The 24,906-nt window shown below is 35.1% G+C and overlaps 2 protein-coding genes across 11 annotated transcripts in view; both read left to right on the top strand.

Moving 5' to 3' along the window:
- LOC110828233 (uncharacterized) overlaps nucleotides 1–16,367 on the top strand; it is a 42,264-nt gene extending 25,897 nt beyond the window's left edge. For 5 of the 6 annotated variants that reach the window (XM_022060765.2, XM_022060763.2, XM_022060764.2 and 2 more), the window contains 6 exons: nucleotides 155–291; nucleotides 555–732; nucleotides 1,210–1,393; nucleotides 2,718–2,862; nucleotides 3,768–3,902; nucleotides 10,750–16,367. In XM_022060765.2, the coding sequence (XP_021916457.1) occupies nucleotides 155–291; nucleotides 555–732; nucleotides 1,210–1,393; nucleotides 2,718–2,862; nucleotides 3,768–3,902; nucleotides 10,750–10,863 (893 nt within the window). In that variant the 3' untranslated portion in view covers nucleotides 10,864–16,367. Of the gene's footprint in view, nucleotides 1–154; nucleotides 292–554; nucleotides 733–1,209; nucleotides 1,394–2,717; nucleotides 2,863–3,767; nucleotides 3,903–4,926; nucleotides 5,105–10,749 lie in introns of all 6 variants that reach the window. The other variant, XR_002542598.2, reaches the window with a different exon arrangement.
- Nucleotides 16,368–18,670: 2,303 nt separating this feature from the next.
- cher (filamin A protein cher) overlaps nucleotides 18,671–24,906 on the top strand; it is a 144,440-nt gene continuing 138,204 nt past the window's right edge. For 2 of the 5 annotated variants that reach the window (XM_022060779.2, XM_022060776.2), the window contains exons 1-2: nucleotides 22,085–22,254; nucleotides 22,715–23,124. In XM_022060779.2, the coding sequence (XP_021916471.1) occupies nucleotides 22,776–23,124 (349 nt within the window). In that variant the 5' untranslated portion in view covers nucleotides 22,085–22,254; nucleotides 22,715–22,775. Of the gene's footprint in view, nucleotides 18,789–22,084; nucleotides 22,255–22,714; nucleotides 23,125–24,906 lie in introns of those variants that run through there. The other 3 variants (XM_087355774.1, XM_022060780.2, XM_022060777.2) reach the window with 2 other exon arrangements.

Below are 24,906 nucleotides of genomic sequence, written 5' to 3'. Positions count from 1 at the left end.
TTGATTATTTTCTTCATTTTATATCTTTGTGTTGTTGGTTCAGAAAGCTGTAAAACTAACAAAGTTACTACATTTATTAAAATAAGTTATTATTGATGTATAAATTGAACCTGCATTTCCATAAATAATGACATGATATAGTTGTGATGCATAGAATTGCTTGCGGAGTCTCGTGGCAAGAAGCGTGATGTTGAGGTCAAGCAGCAGCATTACCAACATGAATTAGATTGTGCCAAACTCAAAGTGAAGAAGACAACAGAGGAAGCTAACATGTTGAAGCAGCAGTTGCAGGTAAGTTGTTTTGGTTTATAAGATTTGGTTCTGAAATACTGTCTTCCCAATCACTTGTATTAGGCATTGCCAACTCTCAATCTTTCTTTCAAATGAATACATTTGTATTATGAAATGATATTTATTTTATTTTATTAAATATGCCATACAAAATATGAAATACCATGATCTTAGTTGCTATAGATGTAAATGGTTTGAATTTGTTGTAAGAATTACATTTGTAGTACTGTAGAAATAAATACAGTAGCCATCTTGTGTTAAAGGCTGCCCAGAAACAGATGCAGGAGAAGTCTGAATCAGTGACAAAATTACACGAACAAATGCACTGGCTTGAAACATCAGCAGATGAGGTGAAGTTTCAAGTATTACAGCTGCAAGAACGACTCCGAGACGAACAACAACGCTGTATTCAACATTCTGAGGAAGCTGAAGTATTACGGAGTATGTTGGTTTTCTGTTTAGTTATGGTTACAAAAAACATGTAACTTCTATGGAAACAAACATGAATGCATTCTGCCATCATCAGCTGATATGACAGGCTACATGCTCTGACTCTTTTCAATCTAGTTAAGTTGGCAAGAGCAAAATTCATTCAGTTTTTCCCAGATGTTAAACTGCGAGTGTGTTAAGTAGATGGTACCGACGACAATATCTGGACCTAAGAGGAAGTAAGTAACCAGTGGACAGGGCAAGAAGTGTGCATGTGATACTTTTATGCAAAAATACATAAGACTTGGAAGACTTAGACACAGAATAATAACATTAAACTGGATCTTATAAATATGGTTTGAAGTTGTGGAGTCTTCATTGTGCTACATCCTAGAAGACAGCCATCTTCCTTCTTATTTTAATATAAATTGATGAGAAAAATTTAATGGTTAGTAGCTGTGTTTGCTCAGTATAAATCTTGATTTTCAGATCAACTGATGGAAGCTCAACAGAGTGCGAAACAAAGCCGTAATGAAGCTGAGCAGATGAAAGATAGACTGAAAGCCATTCAAGAGGAACTGAAACGTCATTCTGGTAGTGAAGATAATAGAAGTCGCGAAGAATTGATCCAGATTAGAAAACGATGTGAAACACTGGTGGAAGATAATGCCAGGTGCACATCATTTTATTCTATGGTTTATTATTAGTGAACCTTATTGCATCTGGTTGAATGTCTTAAGTCAGTACCATATGCAATCATTTGTTGTGTATCAAGTGTGAATGTGTATTTTGGATCTTTGATTCTGAGTGTTACATGAAGTCAATCTGACTAGTTTCACATCTTAGATTGGGTCCTTCATGCGCTGAAATTTAGCCTTCTAATGTGGAGCACGTTCTGTCAATTCATTATCTGTTCTGCTTTAATTTGTTAACAGTAATTTATCCTGCTTTAACTTATAGCAACATTTGACTGCATTAGTTGAACTTTTTATGTTCTGAATTGTTGGCAGTGTAAATTTTTTCAAATTCTAAAGCTACAAACCTTCTTTTTTTAACCTAATAGTATTCTTTAATGTGTACATATCATTCTTTCTCTGAATAAATCTTTCTGTACCAAATTTATTTTCTCCATTTACATAGTGAAAGTTAATACTTTATTTGCAGTCACTGAATGCCAGTGTTACAGTCCCTATATAAGATCAGACATTACTGATTTGTGAACATTGTGTATATTAATACATGATCAGCATTCAAAGTCTAGCTGTACTTATGTTTCTTCATGACATGGGAATCAGTTATGATGTTTGACATTAATGTGGCAAAATTCAATACTTTGGAAAAGAGGTAGTTATGTAAAACATTTGTATCCCCATTCAGAGTAATTAAGGAACATGATCTCATAGTGAGGAACTTTGCATTTTACACTCATGTAATAGTCTTAGGATAGTTAAAGTGAAAACCTTAGGATAAGGGTTGATGTATGACTTAGGTGGGTAAGACAAGAAATGCATACCAAATTTTTATGAGGAAACTTATTAAAAAGCATTAACTTGGAGACAGGTTTGGGTGTGGGAGTATAATGTCAGTTTGAGAGTTCAGGAGATTGTAAAGCAAGTAATTTTCATAGGTGTCTTAGACTTGTTTTGTTAATAGAAGTATATTACCAGTGCCCAACCATATTCATCTGTTCGTTGTCAGTCTTGAAGTATTACAAGGTTTTCACTGTTCTGGGAAGACATAGTCCCTAGATATCACAGTGTGTCATTCCACATGTTACAGAGCTTGGATAATCGCAAAATGTTAGTGAAACTAAAATTACTGTTTTATTGTGTTGGTATTAAAAATAAAAAAAACTCTGTACTTTGCTTACTTAATACATTTATCTATGTGGAAGGGAACTGTGCAAAGTCAGACTTTCATGTGTAGGCTCCTTTGTTTCTTTATAGACCCTTAACAATCAGATCAAACATTTTGATTATAATGTTTATTTTTTACAGGCTAAAGGAGGAATACCATGCACTTGAGGAGCGGAACTTCATTCTAAATCGCAATTTGGAAGCTCGTATATTACAGGGTGACTCTGAAAGTACATCTTTAGAATTGAGTGAGTGCAGGATACAACGTGACCAAATTTTTCAGAATGTAAGTTGATGTTCTTGTATGTATTGTTTAATTTTTATGTTCAGTTTTGTGTACAGCATTATCATTTTGCCAGATATGAAGACTTTTAAAAGATATTGGATATTTTTTATAGGAAACCATATTATTTGTCATAAATAATACACATGCCCAAAATGTTGTGGAATTGATGTGTAGCTGCTAACATACAACACACAAAATTAATCCATTTTATTCTCGTTTTTTCTGAACTAAATTAAAGTCCCTTTAATGCCTTCAAAGTGTCTGGTTAGAATTGAAGTCCAAAATAATTATCAAAGTTTTAATTGTGTTCTATTTGGTCAGAATACTATCAAAGCTTGTCATTGATTCAATTACAGATTCCATTTTAATACTCTTGCCCCATCTCCTCAGATTTTGTAATAGCAGCTTTCCAAAAGATTTCTCAGCAAAGTACTTACTTTACCACTCAGGTGGTATTATAGAATATCATTGGTAATATTTAGAAGGAAGTCTTACTCTCTGCCAAAATTCTGACATGCACTGTCCTTAACAGTATAAATAAGAAGCTGGTGTCTCGTATCTTAGGTTGGTGTGCAGCTTTTTTGCATTCTTTGCACAAAGTGGATAAAATGAATTTATTGTGAGGAGGTTGTTTGTTCATTTGCATGTTTTGTATACATTCATTAATATGATTTACTTTCACTTAATACCTAGGTTAAAAATTCAAGGAGCTTTGGTTCTGTGCTCACTGTATGTCTCTTCTTTGTGTGTTATTTAAGCACATTTAATTTTGAATCTCTGATTATTCTTATAGTTTCTGTTGCCATGCTGGATAGTACATGGTAAAGTAGCACTTAATGCTTGTGTCAAGTATTATGACGAGTTTGGTAAATGCAGAATTTGTAACTTGGGTGTTTATTTTACAGCTTCATCATTTACAAGAAGAAATGGTGATTGTCAAAGAGTGTTATTCCCAGTGTAATGAAGCAAAAACACAGCTGACACAAGATTTGGTCTCATTGCAACAGGAATATTCCAATCTCATGAGCAGTTCTAGTATAGTAAGTAATAGCATTATTCATCTCCTCGAACATTACTTAATTTTTTAGAAACTTTTCTTTATGAAGGTAACAGGGATGTCTATGTGTTTATTTGGTATGCTGATATGAACCCTCGTCACAGTCGTAACAGAAATCTCATTGTACCATTGTGGTGTGTTCCACATGTGGCACAACTGGCTGGCTGTCAGATTTAAAAATACTTCTTCCATATCCTGTTTTACATATTTAAAAGATGATTACAACAGTTTATTCCACTGGTAAATTTGTACTTTTCATGTAGTCACCCATAATAAAGTCTTTGTGGATCAGGGTGTCTATTCCAGACATGCACATTGTGTCCAGTAACTGATTTTAAGTTTTCATGTTGATCCTACTTTTACGTGCTTGCATCATGTGGAAGTGGGCAGTGTTGCTGATGTTTCAAAGGAACATTCTATCTCATCATCAGGAGGATATGAGTGTTATGTATCTATTATTACTCACACAACATTCCACATATTAGCCCTGGTGATGAAGGCAGTATGTTCCTCTGAAACATCAACAATGTGATCCACTTCTATTTGATGCAACCTCCCAGAAGCACAATCAACTACATATTCACTGTCACTTCCACACCATCTTTAACCATAAGTTGTTACAAAATATGGTACTTTCTTGAACCTTCAAAGAGATGCTAATAAACAGTCCCCAATATCTCTTTACTTAACCTGCAAATTATTGATTACCACCTTTTTGGACTCAAAATGCTTAAGAGTAAGGGAATGAAAATTTAACTAGAAAAGAAGAAAATCTGTTATGAACAAGCTGAGTATTGTTATTTTCTCATGTTGAATAAATGATTTCCTTACTTTTCTTGCAGTACCATCCACTTTACGAGATCTGATAAATCAAGTTCCACTACTATACAAATGACACTTTCTCGTGTACACTGCACAGCCTTAGCAAATGCTCACATGGCCGTGTTTATTTTTATTATTATTATTATATTTTCTTATGTTCTGATTTTTATTGTTTCTCTTCCCAGGTACGTGTTAACTATGTTATACCCTTGTTTCTCGTTGCCCTGGCTGTGTGGTTGGCTTTGGTCCACTACACTTAACTTGTGGAATATCCTGTGCTTTTCTGTTGTTTCTTTTGATTGTTTTCAACAGTACTGCATTATAAATCTATCTTGAGATTTACTAGATGAAATCCCAAAGAAGGTAAATATTACCCAACAAGTATATGTACATTAAGGGCTGTGGTGAATGAAAGGGTGGTCCTCTAACACAGTTAAACTGCATGCACTTGATTAATTTATATTGCCTGAAAAGCACCTCTTGCATTGAACTATTGTCCTTGTTTAATGACTTGATACTGAGATTGATGGAAGTACGTTGAACTCTTCATTAGCACAGCTCTCAAGGAGTCAGAAAAATCTTAACTACAGAAGTATACAAAGTGTAAAACTAATTTGGCATATTTACTTGCTGTTCCTCTGTGTGGAAGCAGAAGTCTTTCTTAAATTCTAATCATATTGTTGATTTATATTGATTATTTTCAGGTTGTTCATGGATGTTGTGCAGTGAAATCTTGTCTTGTTAAGGCATATTAAACAGTATTAACTGTACTTTGTAATATTAAAGTTTCCTTTTTATATGGTTGAGGATTGTACTAAAATTTTTTGACTGTGTATTGAACATTTTAAAATTTTATTTCTTACAATTCTTTTTTTGGAATTATTATGTTCATTCACTCTCACTGTTAGTAAAAGTAAAGTTCACGCTGCCTTGAAGATGTTTGAGGCAATAAGGGTGTAGTTCCATACATAACCTCAGCACCAGAGTTGTATGTTCAACTTTATGTCCTGACCACTTTTCCTCCTAGGAAAGATTCCCAGATAACATTAGAATAAGGGGTTGGGTGCGCCCCACAGCAGGTCTGGGTGTGGTGGCAAACAGAAGAATCTCACCCCCTGCCAGAAATTGAACCCCAGTTGTCCAGCATTTGTGTGGTCACAATACTGACTGAGCTACCCTTCTTCCTTCTGGAATAAAGTAGTAGTGTATGTAGTCTCTTTGAGGTCTCGCATTAGTATTTTCCTTATGCTTTTCAGTGATATCCTCATCAATATCTTTATTCATACCTCTCACTTTGTAGTCTTGTGTGTTTATAGAAAAATTGTTATATGCAGTGTCCTGTGTGCAGTATGTAGTTCTTGCAAAAGGGACAGAAACTAAATCATTAAACTGAAGTACTTGACATAGAACTGATATATTAATATCTTGGATAGTTTAGTTCCTTCAGGTGAGGGGTGTGACAATATGAAACATATTATCAGGGTTATTTGGTTTTTGGACTCTTGTCCATTTTCCAAGGTTAAAATGCACATGGCGATTCAAAACGGTCTGTTTTCATCTTCAGGTGTATGGGGCAGGGGCACCTACTCTGTTGGGTCTGATAGAGAGGTAGTCTCAATCACTGGTGTTTAAGAGTTGCATTATGACCTTGCATCATGTAAGTGCATGCAGTAAAATTTATTTGAGGATATTAGTTTCTTTTTATATTTTGTTTACATTGGAAGGGTGCCATTTTGAATTTATATTCCTTTTCTAGAATAAACTTCTCCAAGTTCTTCATTTTATTTTTCCCTTCCAAGTTTAAGCCACACTTTACTTTTGTGTTGCAAATAGAGGATATTGTTTAGAATGAGAACATTGATTATAGATATACCATAGTAAACAACATTACAGTATGCCTGAAAAATGAGCAGGTGGTAACCAGTGTTTAAAGAAGATAACCATGTCAAGTTAAATGATTTTCAACTTCATACACAAAAAATGTGAGTTGAAAAATTAAAGTTGTCACCCCCTGTGCTATACATATGATAGGTCCAGTGGTAATTTTCTTTGGCCATCTTCAGTGTTGTTCAGTTCTTGCCCCAAAGAAAACAACTTGCCCCCTTCAGAAAAATCAGGTAGTTAATGGTGTTGAAGGAAATAATCACTGTTTATTTTTTCGATCATACAAAACCCATAAATACACACTGTGTGCTAAATGCATTCAGTGAATGTTGAATCTTGTGATATGCATAGGTATCATTGTATTGGAAAGGGTTACATTTTCGTGGCTAGTATCTTTCCAGTCTAAACCACAACCTATGAGAAATGAAATGAGTATCGTTACATCGTAGAGATAAGTGCAAAGTATGTTTAATTTGCATCCTGTTAACATATACAAGAAAACAAAGGGACTATATACAGCATATTCAGAGTGTTAAAAAACATTCTAAATATGTAGTAGAAAAATCATCAAGACATTCATAGACTTCAGTTTGAAAGCCAAGTGTCCCAAGTGCCAAGAGCAAGTAAAATTTTGTAACAAAACAGAGTGATTTATCTATAAGGAATGTTTTGTGTGTCTGAAGCATTGGTTTAAGGAGTAATTTTAGAACAGGATATCATGCACCAGCTACAGTGACTGTACTTTATTGTCTGAAGTCTTGTTTTATTTTGTTATCTGTTTCCTGTTCATTCAGATTTTGACTAAGTAACTTAAATGGTGCACGCCATGTAGGAGACTAGGGTTTGTTTACGTTGGATCTCAAATAAATATGTAGTGAACATATGAACTGGCCCAGGGAAGAGTCCAGTGATAGGATTTCTTTGATCATTATGATGGACATTAAGTTCCTTAAATAATTTTTTATTGTATTTTCAGTGAATATGTTTGTTGATATTTGGACCTAAGAGGGATTAAGTTGCAGGAGTCTGGAGAGAAATGCACTGTGAACAATTCTGTTATTTATACAATGCACCAGGTGTTATTAGGATGAACAACTCGTTTCATGCATGGGGAAGATGAGAAATGTGTACAAAATTTTGGCTGTAAAATCCGAGGGAAGAGATCACTTGGAACACCTAGGCATAGATTGGAGGGCAATATTAAAATGGGTCTTCAGGAAACGAAGCTTGAGGGTGTGGACTGGATTCTTCTGGCTCAGGATATTAACTGTTGGTATGCTTTTGTGGAAATGGTAATGGACCTTTGGGTTCTGTAAAAGGCAACGGTATTTCTTAGGTAGCTAAAGGCTGTGGTCTTCTTAAGAAGAACTCTGCTGCATGATGTTAAGTAGTTAGATTTTTAGTACAGGCATAGTCTGAAACACAAAGCTTAGTATTTGTGGAAGTAATGCAGTGTTATTAATCTGGTCTAGGTGATATGTTCTAATTTCCAGATGTAACAGCTTCACTTTGTCATTCATTGGTATTTTCAATAAAAAGTTTAGTTTGCAATCTTAACCAGCTTGATTTTTCAAAATACAACATATTCTTTAACACATTTGCATTAAAGATTTGTTTAGACACCAGTGTAGTACACTTCTCAGGATGCAGCATACAGTTAATACCACCATTTCTATTTGGAGAAGAAATCCTTATTGACAAACGATATGACTTTTTAAGTAGATTAGAATATGTTTAAAATATTTTCTTGATGATGTGTTAGGTAATTACTTGCCACTTTTTGTAATACAGAAACGTAATTTATTTCTAATTTTGTAAAAATGCCATGCTTCTGTATGGGTGCTGCAGGAATTTGAACTGCTGTATTTTAATTCTAATTTAATTTAAACATGCTTTAATATCTTTTAATAATACAAAAACATACTACTACTGGCTTTAGGAGCCAGGGTAGCTCAGTCAGTATTGTGTTTAATCATGGACTGAATGACTACATTTTGATCCTTGCTAGGGGCAAAGGATTTTTCTTCTAGCCTCTACATCCAGATCTGCTATTGGACCCACCCAGCCTCATATCCATTGGGTAGCAGGGGTCCTTTTCCCGGGGGTAAAATGCGGCTGTGGCATGACACTGACCACTCACCGCCTTACCCAAGGTCATGAATGAGTAGGAGCTGCACTTCCTGTCCTCCTAAGTGCCTTCATGGCATGAAAACTAACTTTAAAACTAAGGATTTGTAGGCCCATATTTATATGACCTTATATAATTAGTTTTGGGTGTTCACCTCACTGCTAAAATTTGTATGTCTAACATCAAATCACTCTGTATATTGGAAACACACCAAACTTCTTTTGATTTTTGGAGGAATAGATATGATAGGTATTGTGGACTCTAAAATTAAAAGTATCATTTATGCATGACCTGGTCATATAGCAGAATGTTGAGGTTCTAAACTCTGAAGAACAAGAGTTCATGTCTAGATAATGATGGAGAATTAAGTAAATATTGTCATGGATTAAAAACATTTTGGTGATCCACGTTATTTATCATTGTTGTGTCTTCTCAGCCTTCTTTGAACTTCATGAAACATTGAAAAACTTGTCTTTCAAAGATCCTCATCACCATAGGCTAGGATCTTTATAATTTCTTTTCCAAGTAATTTCTTAGCTAAGTGGTTAGCACTCTGTTTCATAATTAGGAGATCCCAGGTTTAAATCTTGGCCTGGAGACCAATTGTCATGACTAAGGTTTTTATGGATTTACTCATTTCCTCCAGGCAAATGCTGGGTTTATACATTAAATTAGACCATGACTGCTTTCTTACATATGTTTTCCAATGTATTATTTGTTAATAATCCCATTATTTGATGCTATATACTTTGAGCCACTGACGACAATGTTAAATGAATCATAAAAAAATAGACACAAAATTTAAGAAAAATTCTCACTTCTGAAATTCCTGTATATTTTTACAGCTACTGCACAAATAATAACAAATGCCACCACACAAAAACTTCAAACATTATTGCAAACTCTACAGTTCAATTGATCCATAGGTACATTTTCCATGGTCAACAGGTTACCAACACTGCCACACGACTTTAAACAGACTTAAAACACTTCAATCAGGATAAATATTGAATTTGAGTCTTATAACATTAATAAGGTTTTGTTGTGACTGGTGACAGAGTTAAACAGTTTATTAATTATAAATGAAAATATTTCTGTGTTTGTAATGATACAAACTGTTGTATTCTGGTAACGGCTATAAATCAAGGTTCAACAACTCAAGTAAGAAGAAAAGTCCTTGTTCCAATTTAATTAAATTTGCAACACATTCTAACCTTTTGCTTTAAGTAAAGAGCAGATAACAAACCAAAATTTGAAGTATGGAAAACTTCTGTGGGGCCATGTATCGTGGGCTTCGAGTCTTTCACATAGTAAAAAGAAACAGTGACAGGTTCTAGAATCACCTTTGTTTTTTTGGAGGTAAGAATGAACTTGGCTTTGAGGAAAAGCATATCTAAATCTATGTGAGTTTTGGTGCTTGTGCTCCTAATGTATATATACAGTTTTGAAAAATGTCAGTAGTGGGAAATGAAAATTAAAAATTTGGAAAAAGAAAATATTTGGAGAATTGCATTGCATGAAGACATCAGTAATGATGAGGTGATGAGTCATTTTTATATTGTAAGCATCACACTATTTAGTGAGTACAAGAAATTGACTCACTGCCACCTAGTGTATGAATGTATGGAGCATTGTCTCTACAATTCTTGATGTGAAGCTCATATTTTAAATTCTTGGCACTTAATGCAGGCCAGTGGTCAGCTTCTCTCTTTCAGGGATAGTGACGTGTGGTTCATGGGCTATGGGTTGCTGACATTTGCTTTTAATAGAGACATATTTCTTAACTTGCAGCAGTTGCGATACATGGGTAAAGTCATGCCAAACCCATGAAATTGAACAGATTCTCATATTTAATATGAAACTAATTAGTGTCAAGTTTTGCACTTCAGATGATTTTTCATCTGCCCAAGCCTCTTTTATTTCCATAGTTTTTCTGTATTTGAGTTTGTTTGTAACAGTGTACTACTGCTGATATCAACAGTGCAATCTCTTTCAGGTTTTATGGTGCTGTTTGGTGCCCTTAATCATCGTGTTCTTGGGAATAATAGTGATGTTTTATCCATCATTAGCCTTCATTACCGGTACTTCTGAGTCAGAACAGCCTCAGTGATTGAAAGTAATCCTGGTGAGAAGCTCGGTTTGTGTCAGTGTAATTTTGTTTCTCTCTCGAGTGATTTAAAATAAAAAGAAGTTCTACTGAAGATGAAAACTACAGGAATAAACAATCGGTCCATGCATGGGGATACTATGCCACTGAACTTGAATATATTATTTGTTGCTACAGTTTTCACATATTTATTGAGATTTTTCATTGTTATTGTTTATATAATGTAGAAATAACTTTTAATTTTTATATTTGTATAATAGTGAAGTGTCAAGTTCTCATGATGTAGTCATCCCACTGTGGTGGACCTTGATTATGAATATGGTGCAAGTAATGTGACTAAGATATAAATTACTGTGTGTGTTTATCATTCTGGATGTGAGATAATATTTTTTTAATTGTTACATACCAGGAGATGTCTGTTCAGGTTACCATTCTTTTTGTTACAGCAAGTAGCTCTGCTAATGTCGATTGTGGACAATCAACATTTTCACCACTGAAAGAACCTTAAATATCATGTAGCTGTACTAATATTCATTAGAGAAAGAAGCCAAAAGTAAAGGAGGGACAAATTGAAACACTTTCCAGAATGAAGATATTTTCTGAACAAGCCTATAGTTATGTTCTAAAACATTACAAACGGTCATATAAAGACTTCATTCTGGCAAGACTTTGAAACGTGTTTTTGTTGGTTTTTAATTCTTAAACCTTTCAGTTCCTGTATCACAGCTGATATGGCATTTAATTTATGCCTGCTCAGATGTCAAAACATATCTGACTTTCTAGTTTTCACTTTGCTCTAAAACTGTGCTATTTGTTTAGGAACATTTGAACTCTTAAGACTACCATACTCTCACCCAGCACATCCTTTGCATTGTAACAAAACCTACCCTGCATTTGTCAGTCATTTTATACTATTCTGAGTAAATGGTAGTGTTAAACAAAACTATTTTCCCTCCATATTGATACAGACTAAACAAAGTTTGGAAGTAAGTTGGTGTGGAAAGGGTCAATTTTATTAATTTTCTGTAATTTTGACCACCTGAGACCTGATTTGATTTCTCTACAGCTAGTGAAAATGGGTCTTGTTACTGTATTGCTTTCCAATATAATTGGCAGTGGAGCTTCAGTTTGACTGAAACTGGGGTGTTTCAATAAAAAAAAATATTTATTTTGTTTATTTATTGCTTGTTAACTTAGAGTTTTATAGCTTTTAATATTTTCATAATGTGTAATTTCAAATGCCAGATGCACTTGTGATGTTTTGTTAGAAGGCCTTCTCACAACTCATAGCATTAGGTGCTTAATGTAGGAATTAGAGAGATTATTCTATAATTAATAATGCCAAATTGATTAGTGATGCTAGATCTAATAATTTTTGCAGATGTTATAGGAATAATAGAGCATTCTTTTGTTGTGTGATGTTTTATGACTTGTCTTTTTTTTCCCCCATTCCTCCATACCAAATTTTTACAGCATCATATAATCTGTAGGAGTTTGTCTGTATAAGCTGTGCCTGAAATGGTAGTTGCTAGATGCAGTGGTACAATCCTCACTGTTTTAAATGGTAAACATTGTCGGATTAAAGTAATTTCTGCATCGAACAACTCAGCAACCTGTAGGAATAAATTTTCTTTATACATTGCCATCTGCAGGTAAGCTTCAGTGACATGCCACTGTAATAAAGTTCTTGGTGGCAGTATGTAAAGTTCAGCCATACAGTTCACACAAGAAACTGGTATAAGAAGCAATATTTTTGTGTCAGTTAAAATGTTTATTTCCTTTTTTGTGAAAGACATTGCACTGGACAAAATCTAGTTATCAGTTTATTGTTATGTGAATAATTCCAGGCACTGTACCTCCCAACAGTATTAGGTTTAAGGCCTAGCTAATTCACGTGGATGAAGTGTCACTGTGACAGATTTCCTCAGCATTTCCCTTTTATTTTTTTCTGTCACTACTGTTTTATATAATGTCCTTAGTTGCCTTACAGTGTCACCGAAAAGTATGTTGATGTCTCACCTTCCAAGCATTTACTAATTCTGATTCCCACATTTCTGCTTAATTTATTTCTTTACTAAGAAGCCTTTTAATCTTCTGTTCTGATAGTGTGGTACTTTGCAAATGAATAATATTTTATTGCATGTAATTATAATTATAGAATCACATGTACTTCTATTTGCTGTTCACATTAACTTTTCTTTTTCATTGTTAATAACTAACTGCATGGAGCAGAGTCCTTGAATAGTATATAGTTGCTCAACTGGTGAGGAAATTGCCCATCACTTAATGGAACCTGAAGGTTTTGTGTTCACAACACTACCCATTTTTTCATTTCTAAATGGAATTTGCAGACACTCAGCAAGATGAGTACCTGATATTCTTGCCATATTCAAGCATCTGTATCTTATAGGATGTAATTATTTAATTTATTCATTCATTTTGTTCAAGGGACCACTTACAATTATATATATCCTGGGCCAAAGTAAATATAAGAAGGCACAGGAATCATTGAAACTACAAAGTAAGCAAGTTCCTGCCTGTTACAGCACTGAGACACATTTAATAACTCCAGTTTTGAATAACACTGTCTTCTGGGATCCCAAACAAGGACACATTAAAAAGGTCTTATTACTTGTAAATATCTATTATTCTGTTGCTCATATTTTTCACAATAATATCCAAGGATTGTTAAAAGAAATTAAATATAAATATCAAAATAAGTTTCCTTTCTAGTTACATGATTCCATGTGCCCTCAGAAATTTATGCTGATTGCATGTATGAGACATACAAACCTCAAAGGATGCATTTTATATACAATGTTTATGGCAGTTAACTTTAAGGCATGCTACTAGTTTTCTTGTTAGGTGGTGTATAATATTAGAAAGCGACATTGTAAGGAAGGTGTTGTTAAACACTTGATTGTGTTCATAACAAGACAAGTGTATTCAAGTTTTTTTTATGGCTCTCCAGTCTGTATTCAGTCCATGGCCTCCTCAATTCTCCTCTTCCATTTGGCCCTCTGTTAGGTCCATCTGTCCGAGGCTTTGATTGAGGTTTCAAAACAAATTCCTTTTCGGTGCAAGATTGTTAGCCTTGCGACCAAATCCCAACCTGGAGGACCAGGGTACCTGTCTTAGTCTGACCTCTCCCCTTCGACCAATTTAGCTAGAGAGGCCCTACCAGTAGCTATGCTGCCGCCAGCATAGCTCTTGGGATCACTGAGTTACTCTAGCCCCACGGCCACAACAAGGTGCAGGTACCATTAAGTAGCGTATTCAACTACTGGTAATATTATCCATTTATCTTTACCAACATTTGAGTAATTGTCATAAAGAAGAATGTCAAATGCTGTTGTTTTCTGTAGTCACTGATTCACTCCCACCCCCCCTTCCTCTTTGTTTTTAACACCTGTGAAATCTTGTTCTTAGTTCAGATGTAGCAGTAGCAGTATATAACATTGAGTGAAGTCTTCTTGGGCAATCAACCATGTCAGGTGGACATAAAAAAGTGATGTTTTGGGAACTGTCTTGGTCCACATCATCAGGGGTCTGATCTGATGTGGACCAAGATGGTTCTTGAAACATCAATATTTTGGAACCACCTGATGTGGCTGATTGATTGCCCGAGAAGATTTCATAGGATTTAGTCACTGCAAAAGCTATGAATATATGGCATTTTTACATCTATTGGCAGTTTATGGCATTTTTGTTATACATTACATATCTTGAGTTTCATGTATGACAGTGCCATAATTGCTATTTATTGCAGCACACTTTGTCAGATATGAACAACCATGATCACACTTTGTCAACTTAGCTAGTGTCCGGGGGTAACAAAAACTGAAACTGTTGGTGATTATCACTCTCAGTATTGAGATTTCTGATAGTGTAGTGTGATATTTTCATTATTATAAATTCAGCATATTTACAGGAAATAGACCAGAATAACTTCTATTTTTTGTTTATGGAGAAAGTAAATATACAAGTAGTAAATTTACTTCGCACACACACACACACATACAAACCTTTTGCTGCAATATTCCTGTCCATACAGGAATACTTGAATAGACAATTTGACCTCTGTTTCCAGATAAAAACCCATGGTATAGACTTGCATTAAAATTGTTGTGTTTATTTTTTACATTTTGTGGACACCTGGATTAATATGTCATTGGTATGGGGTGAAGGGGTAAAAGGAAAATATTTGCTGTTGAAGTGTAGTTGCTTTAGATATCGATGTATTACCTGTAATTCAGCAAAACTAACACTTTAGCCTCAAGTTCATGTCCAAGTTGTGTATTTATACACACTTTAAAAAAAATTAAGTTATCCTGAGTTGTGAGGACTTCATGAAATTGTTTTTGATTTAGTGAACATTATGGCATATACCTCCATTTCATGGTACCCACAAATTTTGACATGCATTTTTTAAACATTTTACCTCAAAATCTCAGTATTTTAATTGATCATATTTAATTTTCTTGCATACTTTAGTGTGATTATATCTCTGAATTATGATGCATCTCATACATTAAGTGCCTTGTGTTAGGTTTTGTTGTGGCTGGCCTTTATGTTGGCTTGACTGTAAAGTAATATAAACAGTCTGTAGTGGCAATAACAAAGAATTTTAAGGGTAACCAGACATCGTATTTGTTACTGTGTGGCTGAGGAGTATCTGTTATGTTTGAAAATAATTTAAATATGCTCAATGAATTTGCCATATTTATTTTAATCTGAAGTTAATATTTGTTTGTATGATTTGTACGTTTCTGTTTCAGATATTTTATTTATTCATTTAACCTTGTGTATGACATTGTAATTAATTGTAATAATGTGTAAGCATGAACCAGTATACGTACAATAGGTGTCATTGAAATTGAAGAAAATATTTGTAACTTGAAGGAAAGGTGGTCATATTGGATCTGAGCTTTTAGTTTATACAGATTTCATCATAAGTCTGTGTTTAACATGATTTCAGGTTAAATGGGCAATATCAAGGCAGACAGCATATGCAGTCTTATGTGCAAATCTTAATGGGTTTTATGAGATTTGTTGATTTTGGAGCATACGTATTACATTTTTTATTGTATGTATTTCCATAAATATGAAAAAGATACAGAGAAAGATCATGGTGATTTCCAAGAAAACTGATTGCTATTATGTCATGTTTTGATCTCTCATAGTAATTTATACTTGAGAAGCATTGTTCTAATATGACCCTTTCTGCAGTTGAGACATAATGAATAAGTTTGTTTGTTGTTTGATTTACCAGTCTTTTTTTTTGGCTTGATTTATGTTAGATTACTAGGAAGTGGAGTTTTAATAAATGAACGGATTCTAGTCCTGAGGAAAATGGAATTTTATTGATAGGATATCTTGTCTAATATAAATAACCTACAATTTTCAGCCATACTATGATAATATATTAAACTATTAATCCCTTCTGTAATCACAAAAGGGACATTTTGTACATTTGTGTAATATAATTAAATGAATTAATGGTGTTATTTATTATGTTTTTTATGCTTGTTAACTGACCTTAGAACTGAGACCTTCTTGAGAAGATGCTACTTGTTCTACTAATTACAAAATTCTCCACGTTTTATGTATCCCGATGCTTTGTTACCGTGTTCATTGAGCCTTTTGCTTGATAAATGTCCCAAAGTAAAATAATATCCTTTGCTGTTTAACTATTTTTTGACATGCATTTAGAGATCTTCCTCAGTAGAAATAGTGTTGTGTAATGTAAATTATCTTTTGGCCTTGGTGGTCATCTAGGTTGTGATGTTACGGACTTCTAAGTCAGTGCCAACATTTTGGAGGAACATTCTGCCTGTTTTTTCATGGCATCTCATTTGTACAAGTTCATGTGTCATACAACATAAAGACCACCATGGACATATCCACTACCATAAGAACCTTGTAAAAATATTTATGAAGTGCTCACTAAACAAGGATCCCATTCATTTATAAAATATAAATTATGGTACTCTTATTCTGTATCCAGAAATTAAGAATGTCATTTGGGAAAGTTAATGGACCTGATTCATTCAGGAATATTTTTGAAGTTTTCTAGAAGTGTTGATTGGAAAATTGTGCAAAGATGACTATCGTCAATCAAGTTTTAGTAGACATGACCTTGATATACATTTTGCTTGTATTATGATCCATTTCCATAAATTTGTTAGCACTTTAGCACAAAGTCATAGTTCTTCAAGACAACGCATGCTGTTATGTACCCAGCACCAGTTCACTGACTGCATTGGAAGGCACTGTAACAGCTGGAGAGTCTGATTGTTCATATCTTAAGGCCTGTGAAGAAGGTGTTCCTGAGATGCTGATTTCAAACATTGAAATGTAGCAGGCTATGAGCAATGTGGAAATGTGTGTTACGGAAGATGGATTTGATGGATGGGTAGATGTAGGATTGACTAGTCATTGCCATGGAAGGGGCTATTAGGGAAATATCCATTCTTGTAGCATGAAAAGGAAGGTTGGGACAGGAGAGAGTACAGTGGTCTTACACAATCAGAAGACCAATGTTTTTGACAGCATGACGAAGACAGTTACTAATTACATTATATACTGGGCATCCCCCTTAAATGGTATGCTGTAAGATGTACGTGATTTGCTATTCATCATCTGTAATGCAACCATAACACTACATAATCATAGTAGTTGATACGGAGTCGTATAACCGAATGACAAACCAACCATAGCGAATGGAATTATTCCAGCATACAACTACTTTTAGCCCAGGATTTATTTGTCAAAAAAGTGTCCCGGTGCACTTGGATAAGCGTCAAACCACGAAAGGAAGTTGCGGTTCGCAATCTGCAAGCCAAAGTTCCTGTCAGTTGTGAGTACAGTGAATCAAGATCTGACAGTCAAAGCGTTCACATGCGAATTAGAATTCTTACGTATAACAATTCTGCCTTGTCAAATATGCGGCCCACTTAAGAGATCGGAAAATGTATTTTGCAGATCTCTCGCATCGAAACAAACTTTTTAAACACCTACCGAAAAACCAAATGAAGTTAACACGACATTCTTGCATAATTTTCTTGAATATTTCATTGCAAAAGACTAACATGTAGGTCTTATGAGTCCTCCCACGTTTGACATTGCCACAGTTAAATTAATAATTTTAAATTGCAAACAATACAAATTATTAACTCATCCTTGTCATATGACCAGGTTATTAGAATTCGTTGAAAAGGGGTATAAAAAAACTTACACAACAGCCAAGGAAAAGAAAATTGGCAATCTTCAAATCATTTGGACCTTGAACTGCCGATATTGCCAGTAGCCAAACTGATGACAGCATATTGCCAGCTGCAAAAGTAGGTATGTTGTCTACGATTTAGGCTATAGACCTGCTTGAATGATATGGTCTTCCAGTCACAGGTAACCTTACAGCATTCTGGCTTATCGCTCAACAAAGCATTTGACTTTTAGACCATTTTGGCAAAAGTGTGCTATATGATCCGTTTGGTGCAGTTCAAGCTTATTTATAGGTATCTGTGATGTTGGAAGTTTACCCGAGGCAGGATCTCATATTTTGTTCTGTTTGACCCTGTTGTTTAAAACAAATGCCTTTGGGGTTTTGCACACGGTCTCTGCTTTTCAGACATGATTTACACCGCAACTGATATGTTGAGCAGATTCCTGTAGCAGTAACGTATGAGACTTATTCAATAGGTGCAAGGTCCTTCAGGTAGATAATTTTGTTTTATCGATGTTGGTATTCTAGATTGTAATACCGCTTGGACTTGTAGGTAGACAGAAACAAACCCCGAAGTTGTAAGCAGTTCTTCCGAAACGTTGGATCAACCTATGGCGTCAGAAGATCAACATCGACAAACTTCAAATCTCGTTTAATTTTATTTGGATTACATCAGCAACACTCTGATTCTGTGGCATAGCCGGTACGTAATTTATGTAACTGTGTTACATTTCCAGTCCTGTTGAGACGTAGTGGGCGAAGTTTGCAGGTGATAATTTGCTCCAAACCTCGTTCACGCATGATTTTCTTTTACGATTCTTGGTAGTGTTTAAAATGTTTTCAAAGATAATATTATAGGCTACATTTTCAAATCCGTAGTGTATCATCCAGGTGTGTTATGTTAATTCTTGGTTTTTCTTGTTCGTCTCTTCACTAGTGGAAAGGAAAAGCAAGAATTACAGGCTACAGTGGAATAAGCTCATAATGTAATAAGTAAATGAAGGGCAAATAATTAGTGCATAAAGTAAATAAGTTTTAATTCTTTCTTACAGAGGCTGCTCATTAGTGATAAGTATATATATATATATATATATATATATGTGTGTGTGTGTGTGTGTGTGTGTGTGTGTGTGTGTTGATAGAAATTGTAATCGCAGCCTACATTGCGTCTTTAAAGAAGATGCTACTGCTCTCAGTACATCTTAGTAGAAGAAGTTGCCGAACAACAAGGAGAACCGCTGTATTCTGCCTGTAACTGCTGAGAGCAAGAATTTGGTGTTCAGCGTCTCCATTAGTCTTTATGAACATAATTAATGTACAAAACGTGTTAGTTGATAAGTAAATATTTCATTTCACAAACAACAAATTTTGCATTTACGATTTCCATATACGATAGTAATTTCACTCCTAGTCAAACATATTGATTGTTGTCTTCCTATCACATGGCTATCTGATCTGATACGGCACAGTAAACCCACTTAATTTCATGTTTCAATTTAGTGTCGCGTGGGTCTGGACCTCACTTCGTCAGAATACTTCTGTGTGTGCTTCCGACATTCTGGTTTCGAAGTTGTGAGAATAAATCTTATTTCATCACAGTGACAGGAAGTTTTGTGGTCACAGTACTCGATTTTCTCTAGGCTTCGCGACTTTGATTGCATACACTAACGAATTTGTACGAAAAACAGTTTCATCTTCTTTAATATCCACGCTTCACTGATAAATTCGCAGCCATATTTATTTTACACCTTGTCTGAGTAATCTGGTTCTTCCGCAAAAAATAAATGACGACATATAGCACCATAAGTGATGAGAAAGCGGACAATGTTCAGGATCTTTATAGGGATTTAGTTCCTCACACATTGCCATTTACGTATTAGTCGAGCCTATAATAATGAAACGTTTACTCGTTATTAAATAGAAAACGGGGCTCTTGATGCCTGCAGTCACAGATGTGAGATGACTTCGAAGACCAGTGTTTGTTTGACCTCTCAAAATTTAAAGTAAAACATCATTACATTTTGAATATTTATTTACACAGTAGCGTAGCATACTCCATACGTAAATGCACTCAGTAGGCATTTTAACAGAAAGTTTGTGGATAGATGTAGGAATTTCTCAGTTAATTTATAAACTTTCGATCTATAGTTTTAAGTCCCCATGGAGTAGCCAGTAATCATACTATTTTCGTAGTAGAGAGCTATTTACTTACACACATTTATTTTCTCTGATGCCTCGGTTGGTCTCTGCTCTGGAAACCACCCTACAGAATTCATTAAACAAAATTATTAACTGCCACCCAATTGTATGAGCCCCTAATTGGGACAGTTATTGGCCATGAAGTTCGTGCACAAACGTACATATCCTAGGCTTATTTCGCACGAAATGAGCTTGTAGATGCCACATTTCTTTTACATTATTCGCTTATATTCTTGTTAATGATGCCTATGAATTACTGAGAACCTGCATAACTGGACCTAAAGGTTACTCCTAAAACATAATAAATCTCATAAAGGTTTCTTCTTATTTCTTGCGTACCTCAATTCACATCAATGGTAAATATTATGTTACAAGAGACAAATTTATAGCACATGTTTAGAAATGTGAAAATTTATGAAACATAACTTAATTGATTACTCTTCATGTACAGGCATGAACCTGGGTTATTTAGTCTAATGCATCAAACAAAATCTTATAGCCCTATTACGCTGTGCCGCACTAGTCTAAGCATTCGATTTATATTCAGCAAGTCCGCACTAATTCCACTAGAGCTTGATTGGCCACTTTCATTTTTAGTGTCTTCCACTCCACCTCTTAGGGCCTAGGAATGTCAAATGGGCCAAACACGTTCCCTTATTATGGCTCATCGTTCCGTTACCAGAGAGAGGTTTACAAGCTTCACAGCTTTTTAAGTGTTTCGATAAACAGAATACGTATCACTATCATGTCATATTATTACTTTGATTTGTCAGTCGTCTGTTCTCTACGTATGTAAAATATTTACAGTATTGTGTTTAATTTGTATTGAACGATAAATTGATCAATATGTATTGACATAATATTGTTTCCTAGGAGTTTTTGCCAACGGTGACAGTTACCTACAGAGACCTATTATTCCATTCCGATGGTCATATTTATTTCTTTACCATTGTTGTTTCCTGGACCAGGTGGATGTTTCAGAATAATTTTACTCATCTCACCTTTATTGAACACACATATGCACATGATGTCAAGTTCGTAACACAAACGATGGCTATGCAGCTGAAGTAATGTCTTTATCTGAAACTTTGTCAATGAATAATTCCTACACCGAAGTGCTTACCATACATGGAATAAGAACCAGCCGCAAGTGAAAGCTGGCATTACTCACATGGGAGCAGACTGTCAGTTTTTCAGATACGAGCTTCAATTCCTTATTGGGACGTATTACTCGAAGAGGGGGTATATAGAATTAGGACATATGTACTCAGCGATCAAAGGCCGATTCACAGCACAAAGCATACGTAAATTAAATATTTCAGAACAGTTCGTATCGTGACATTAAAGAACATTCACAACACTCTGTGTACTTCATAAAAATAAAATGCTCTTTGATAACATCTGTTATAAAAATTATTGTTTCTGGTACCATAAATAAAAGATTAATTATTTTTATGATATCGAATTAGCTGAAACATATTTAATAATCATCTCAAAAGTAGTGGTACTGTAATTTCAGTGTTATGAAGTTTATTTCTGAATTAAAATTATCAAAAAGCAGTAACTGAAAATCTCTTTAAATGAGATCGCAAAGAAATATTGTCTCGCTTAAAGTTGTAATTTTCTTAATGCAATGGAGTTTTTAGAACATGAAAAGTTCTCGGAAGGTAACATTCCCTTTACTACGAAAGTTGTGAACCGACCTTAAAGAAGCAAAACACCCCCTCCACTTCTGTACTCTCTTGAAGGGGGGAAAACATTCTAGCTATTCTTAGCACAGACTGATCGGTGTAGCTCAGTCGAAAGCAAGACGGTGAGGGAGCAAGTTCAATAAGTATTGTTGTGAAAAAATAAATATACTCAAGTTTCATATCTAAGGCGCAATATTAAAGTGTTTGAATTTGTGCTTGATTTGCTGGTTGTATACTCTTCGGGCGCAGCAGACAGTAATTGTTGGATATCCTCACCAGGTTGCGTTTTTATCACTGCCGGAGATGTTGCGCATGAATGTCGTTTCACTAGGTCATAATTACGTAGGTCCGCTTAAAAGAAACGCGAGACATGGCTTCTTACATGGAATACAATGCTGCAATCTGAGAACAATAAATACCTTATGGGTTTTAATGCATTTTTTAGAAAATTATTTATTTTGTAGATATCTGAAATTCTATAAGTGAAATATTTTTAGAAAACGAGCTCCTGTTCGAGTGAATGATTCAGATTTTAGTATAGGCACTGTATCTTGGAAGAAGGATTTAATTGCGGAGTAGTATCCGAATTACACATTTATCATTGTCAGTTTAAGTTCAGGGTTTGAATTCCTTTCTGTTCTTTTTCATCATGTTCTTTCCAGTCTAGTAATACGCCAAGTAGTAGTAACAGCAATGCTATGAAGGTGGTTAAATTTCGTGCTTGTTGCATATTCTACAGGCGCAGCGCAGTGTGGTTCTTGGATTTCCTCACCAGGTGGAGTTTTTATCACACGTACATAATGAATAATAATAATGAAGCAGGAACAGAAAGTTGCAGTACAGATGATCAAGACGAGATGGTTGCTACGGAGCGTGAACTAGCAGAAGACGCGCAATGGAAACGTATTCAACAAAATACCTTTACTCGGTGGGCAAACGAGCATTTAAAAACGGTCAACAAGCACATCGGCAATTTGGAAACGGATCTATGTGACGGCTTACGACTTATAACCCTCATTGAAGTGTTATCAGGCAAAAGGCTACCAAAACATAATAAAAGGCCAACTTTCCGGTCACAAAAACTCGAGAATGTCTCCGTAGCACTAAAGTTCCTGGAGGATGATGAGTCTATACGAATCGTGAATATCGGTGAGTACACATGATATTGATCTTGACATTTCATGCAGCGCCAAGTAGGTTCCGATGCCGCGGTTTGCAAGCCACGTGGTCAGAAAGGTGGGGTCGGCAAAGTACCAAATACTGTAGAAGTGGCGCCTATTTTTGTAATGTTTTTGGTATCCTGCCATTGTTCTGGCAGGAGGCTAGTCGTGACTAAGCTGTAAGTTCTTACGGTTAGGGTAAGTGCCCCATTTTGGCAGGTCATTGGTTCGAATCTTAGGTTGTGTCCAACTGCTTAGCATATTTTGTAATTTGTACTGACACTCTTAATGGGCTCATGAAGTAAAATAATCGATATCCCACTTCTGATTTTTTTTTAAAATTTTTGCCACTGGCTTGTGACAGTACAAGTAAATACTTGAGGGCGTGGCTTTATGACCGTAGAGCATGTGATCGTTGTAACCGAAGTTGAAGCTTGGGGTAAATGATGTGTCGTTGTGCAGATAGCTTCATGTTTTTGCAATGCATGTCTTATTCGTTTGCTGCATGTAAACCAGAAACATTAATCGTGTTTCCCGGGATGTGTCTACTCACGCCGTATAAGAATTCACCTTCACTATATTACATTGTGATCTTATTATCTGCATTGTAGGTTATTAAATACAGGTTAGTTAAATATTCAAGGAAACTGGCTGGAGCCTGGAAAAGTACTCATGTATTTAAGAGCTTGCGTGTGAAGTTAAGCGTCGAATGGTAGTTTGTGTTCAAACTAATTTAGGATTTGCGTATAGCACTGAATGAACCGTTTTAATTTTGTTTGAAAAAGGTAATTTAATTCCGGTTTACTCTTAGTATGTCTTACAGTTACATAGTTTGGAGTTGCATACCACTGTTAACCTTACTTCTGGCATGTTACTGCCCCAGTGTCATAAGCTGTGCGTTGGTAGCTGGAGAGTTCTTTAGATATCGGTTTGAGTTATACTTGTGACCCGCTTTTTCGCGTTACTTCTTCCTGTAACATTGCCCAATCTCAAGCTGGCATAAATAGAAATTACACTACAATAAGGCAGCATTTTTTTTCAGGCACCAGTGGGTGTGATTTATTTTAAGGTTATGTTCACATTACTGGACTTTGGAGAGATTTGAACGAGTTGAAAGTGGGTGTAACCCTTGTGTGTAGTTTAAAAACTTAAAAATATAAAAGGGACTATTGAAAATGTGCAGTTGGAATCAATCGTTCAAGAGTTTACTGGGCAGCAGATTCTGTGACATTTAGTAGAACTACCCAACTGTAATTAAGCCATTAATTGAATATCCTAGCAACTTCTTTGTGGTGTATTCTATGGTTTAATTACCCATACGTATTTCCGAATGAATTATGTTATATTTTTTCTGTAATTCTTTGAAATTAACAAAATTATTTGTACATTGTTAGAAAAGAGATTAATGTGTGGGAAGAAGGGAATTTATGACAGAAGTACAGGGAGCTTTACAGTTGCATGCATTGTGTTGCCTGCTGGTAATTTGATTGAGATATACAGAATGCATTCTGATTTTCTCGTACAAGGTCTTCGTGTATAATATAACTGACAAGTTCCACAAATACCTTATGCCATTCACAAAACAAAGATAAACTGATTCACAAATATAATCTTTAAAACCGTTTGAAGCAGGTAAAATGTCACATTGGGTATTCAATAACAGTTACTCTTGTCAGTGGTGGTTCTTGTTTTTTGAGTTACTGCTTACAATTTTCTGTAAAGCAAACATGGCCATTTCTGCAAACTTTTCACAGGTTCATGCCAAATACTT

Source organism: Zootermopsis nevadensis, unplaced genomic scaffold, assembly GCF_977971745.1.
Source record: "Zootermopsis nevadensis isolate Lab colony 2312 unplaced genomic scaffold, Znev_1.0 Znev_ptg000025l, whole genome shotgun sequence".
Classification (NCBI taxonomy): domain Eukaryota; kingdom Metazoa; phylum Arthropoda; class Insecta; order Blattodea; family Termopsidae; genus Zootermopsis; species Zootermopsis nevadensis.
The sequence above is the reverse complement of the archived record's forward strand: the minus strand, read 5'-3'. Positions and strand labels throughout refer to the sequence as shown.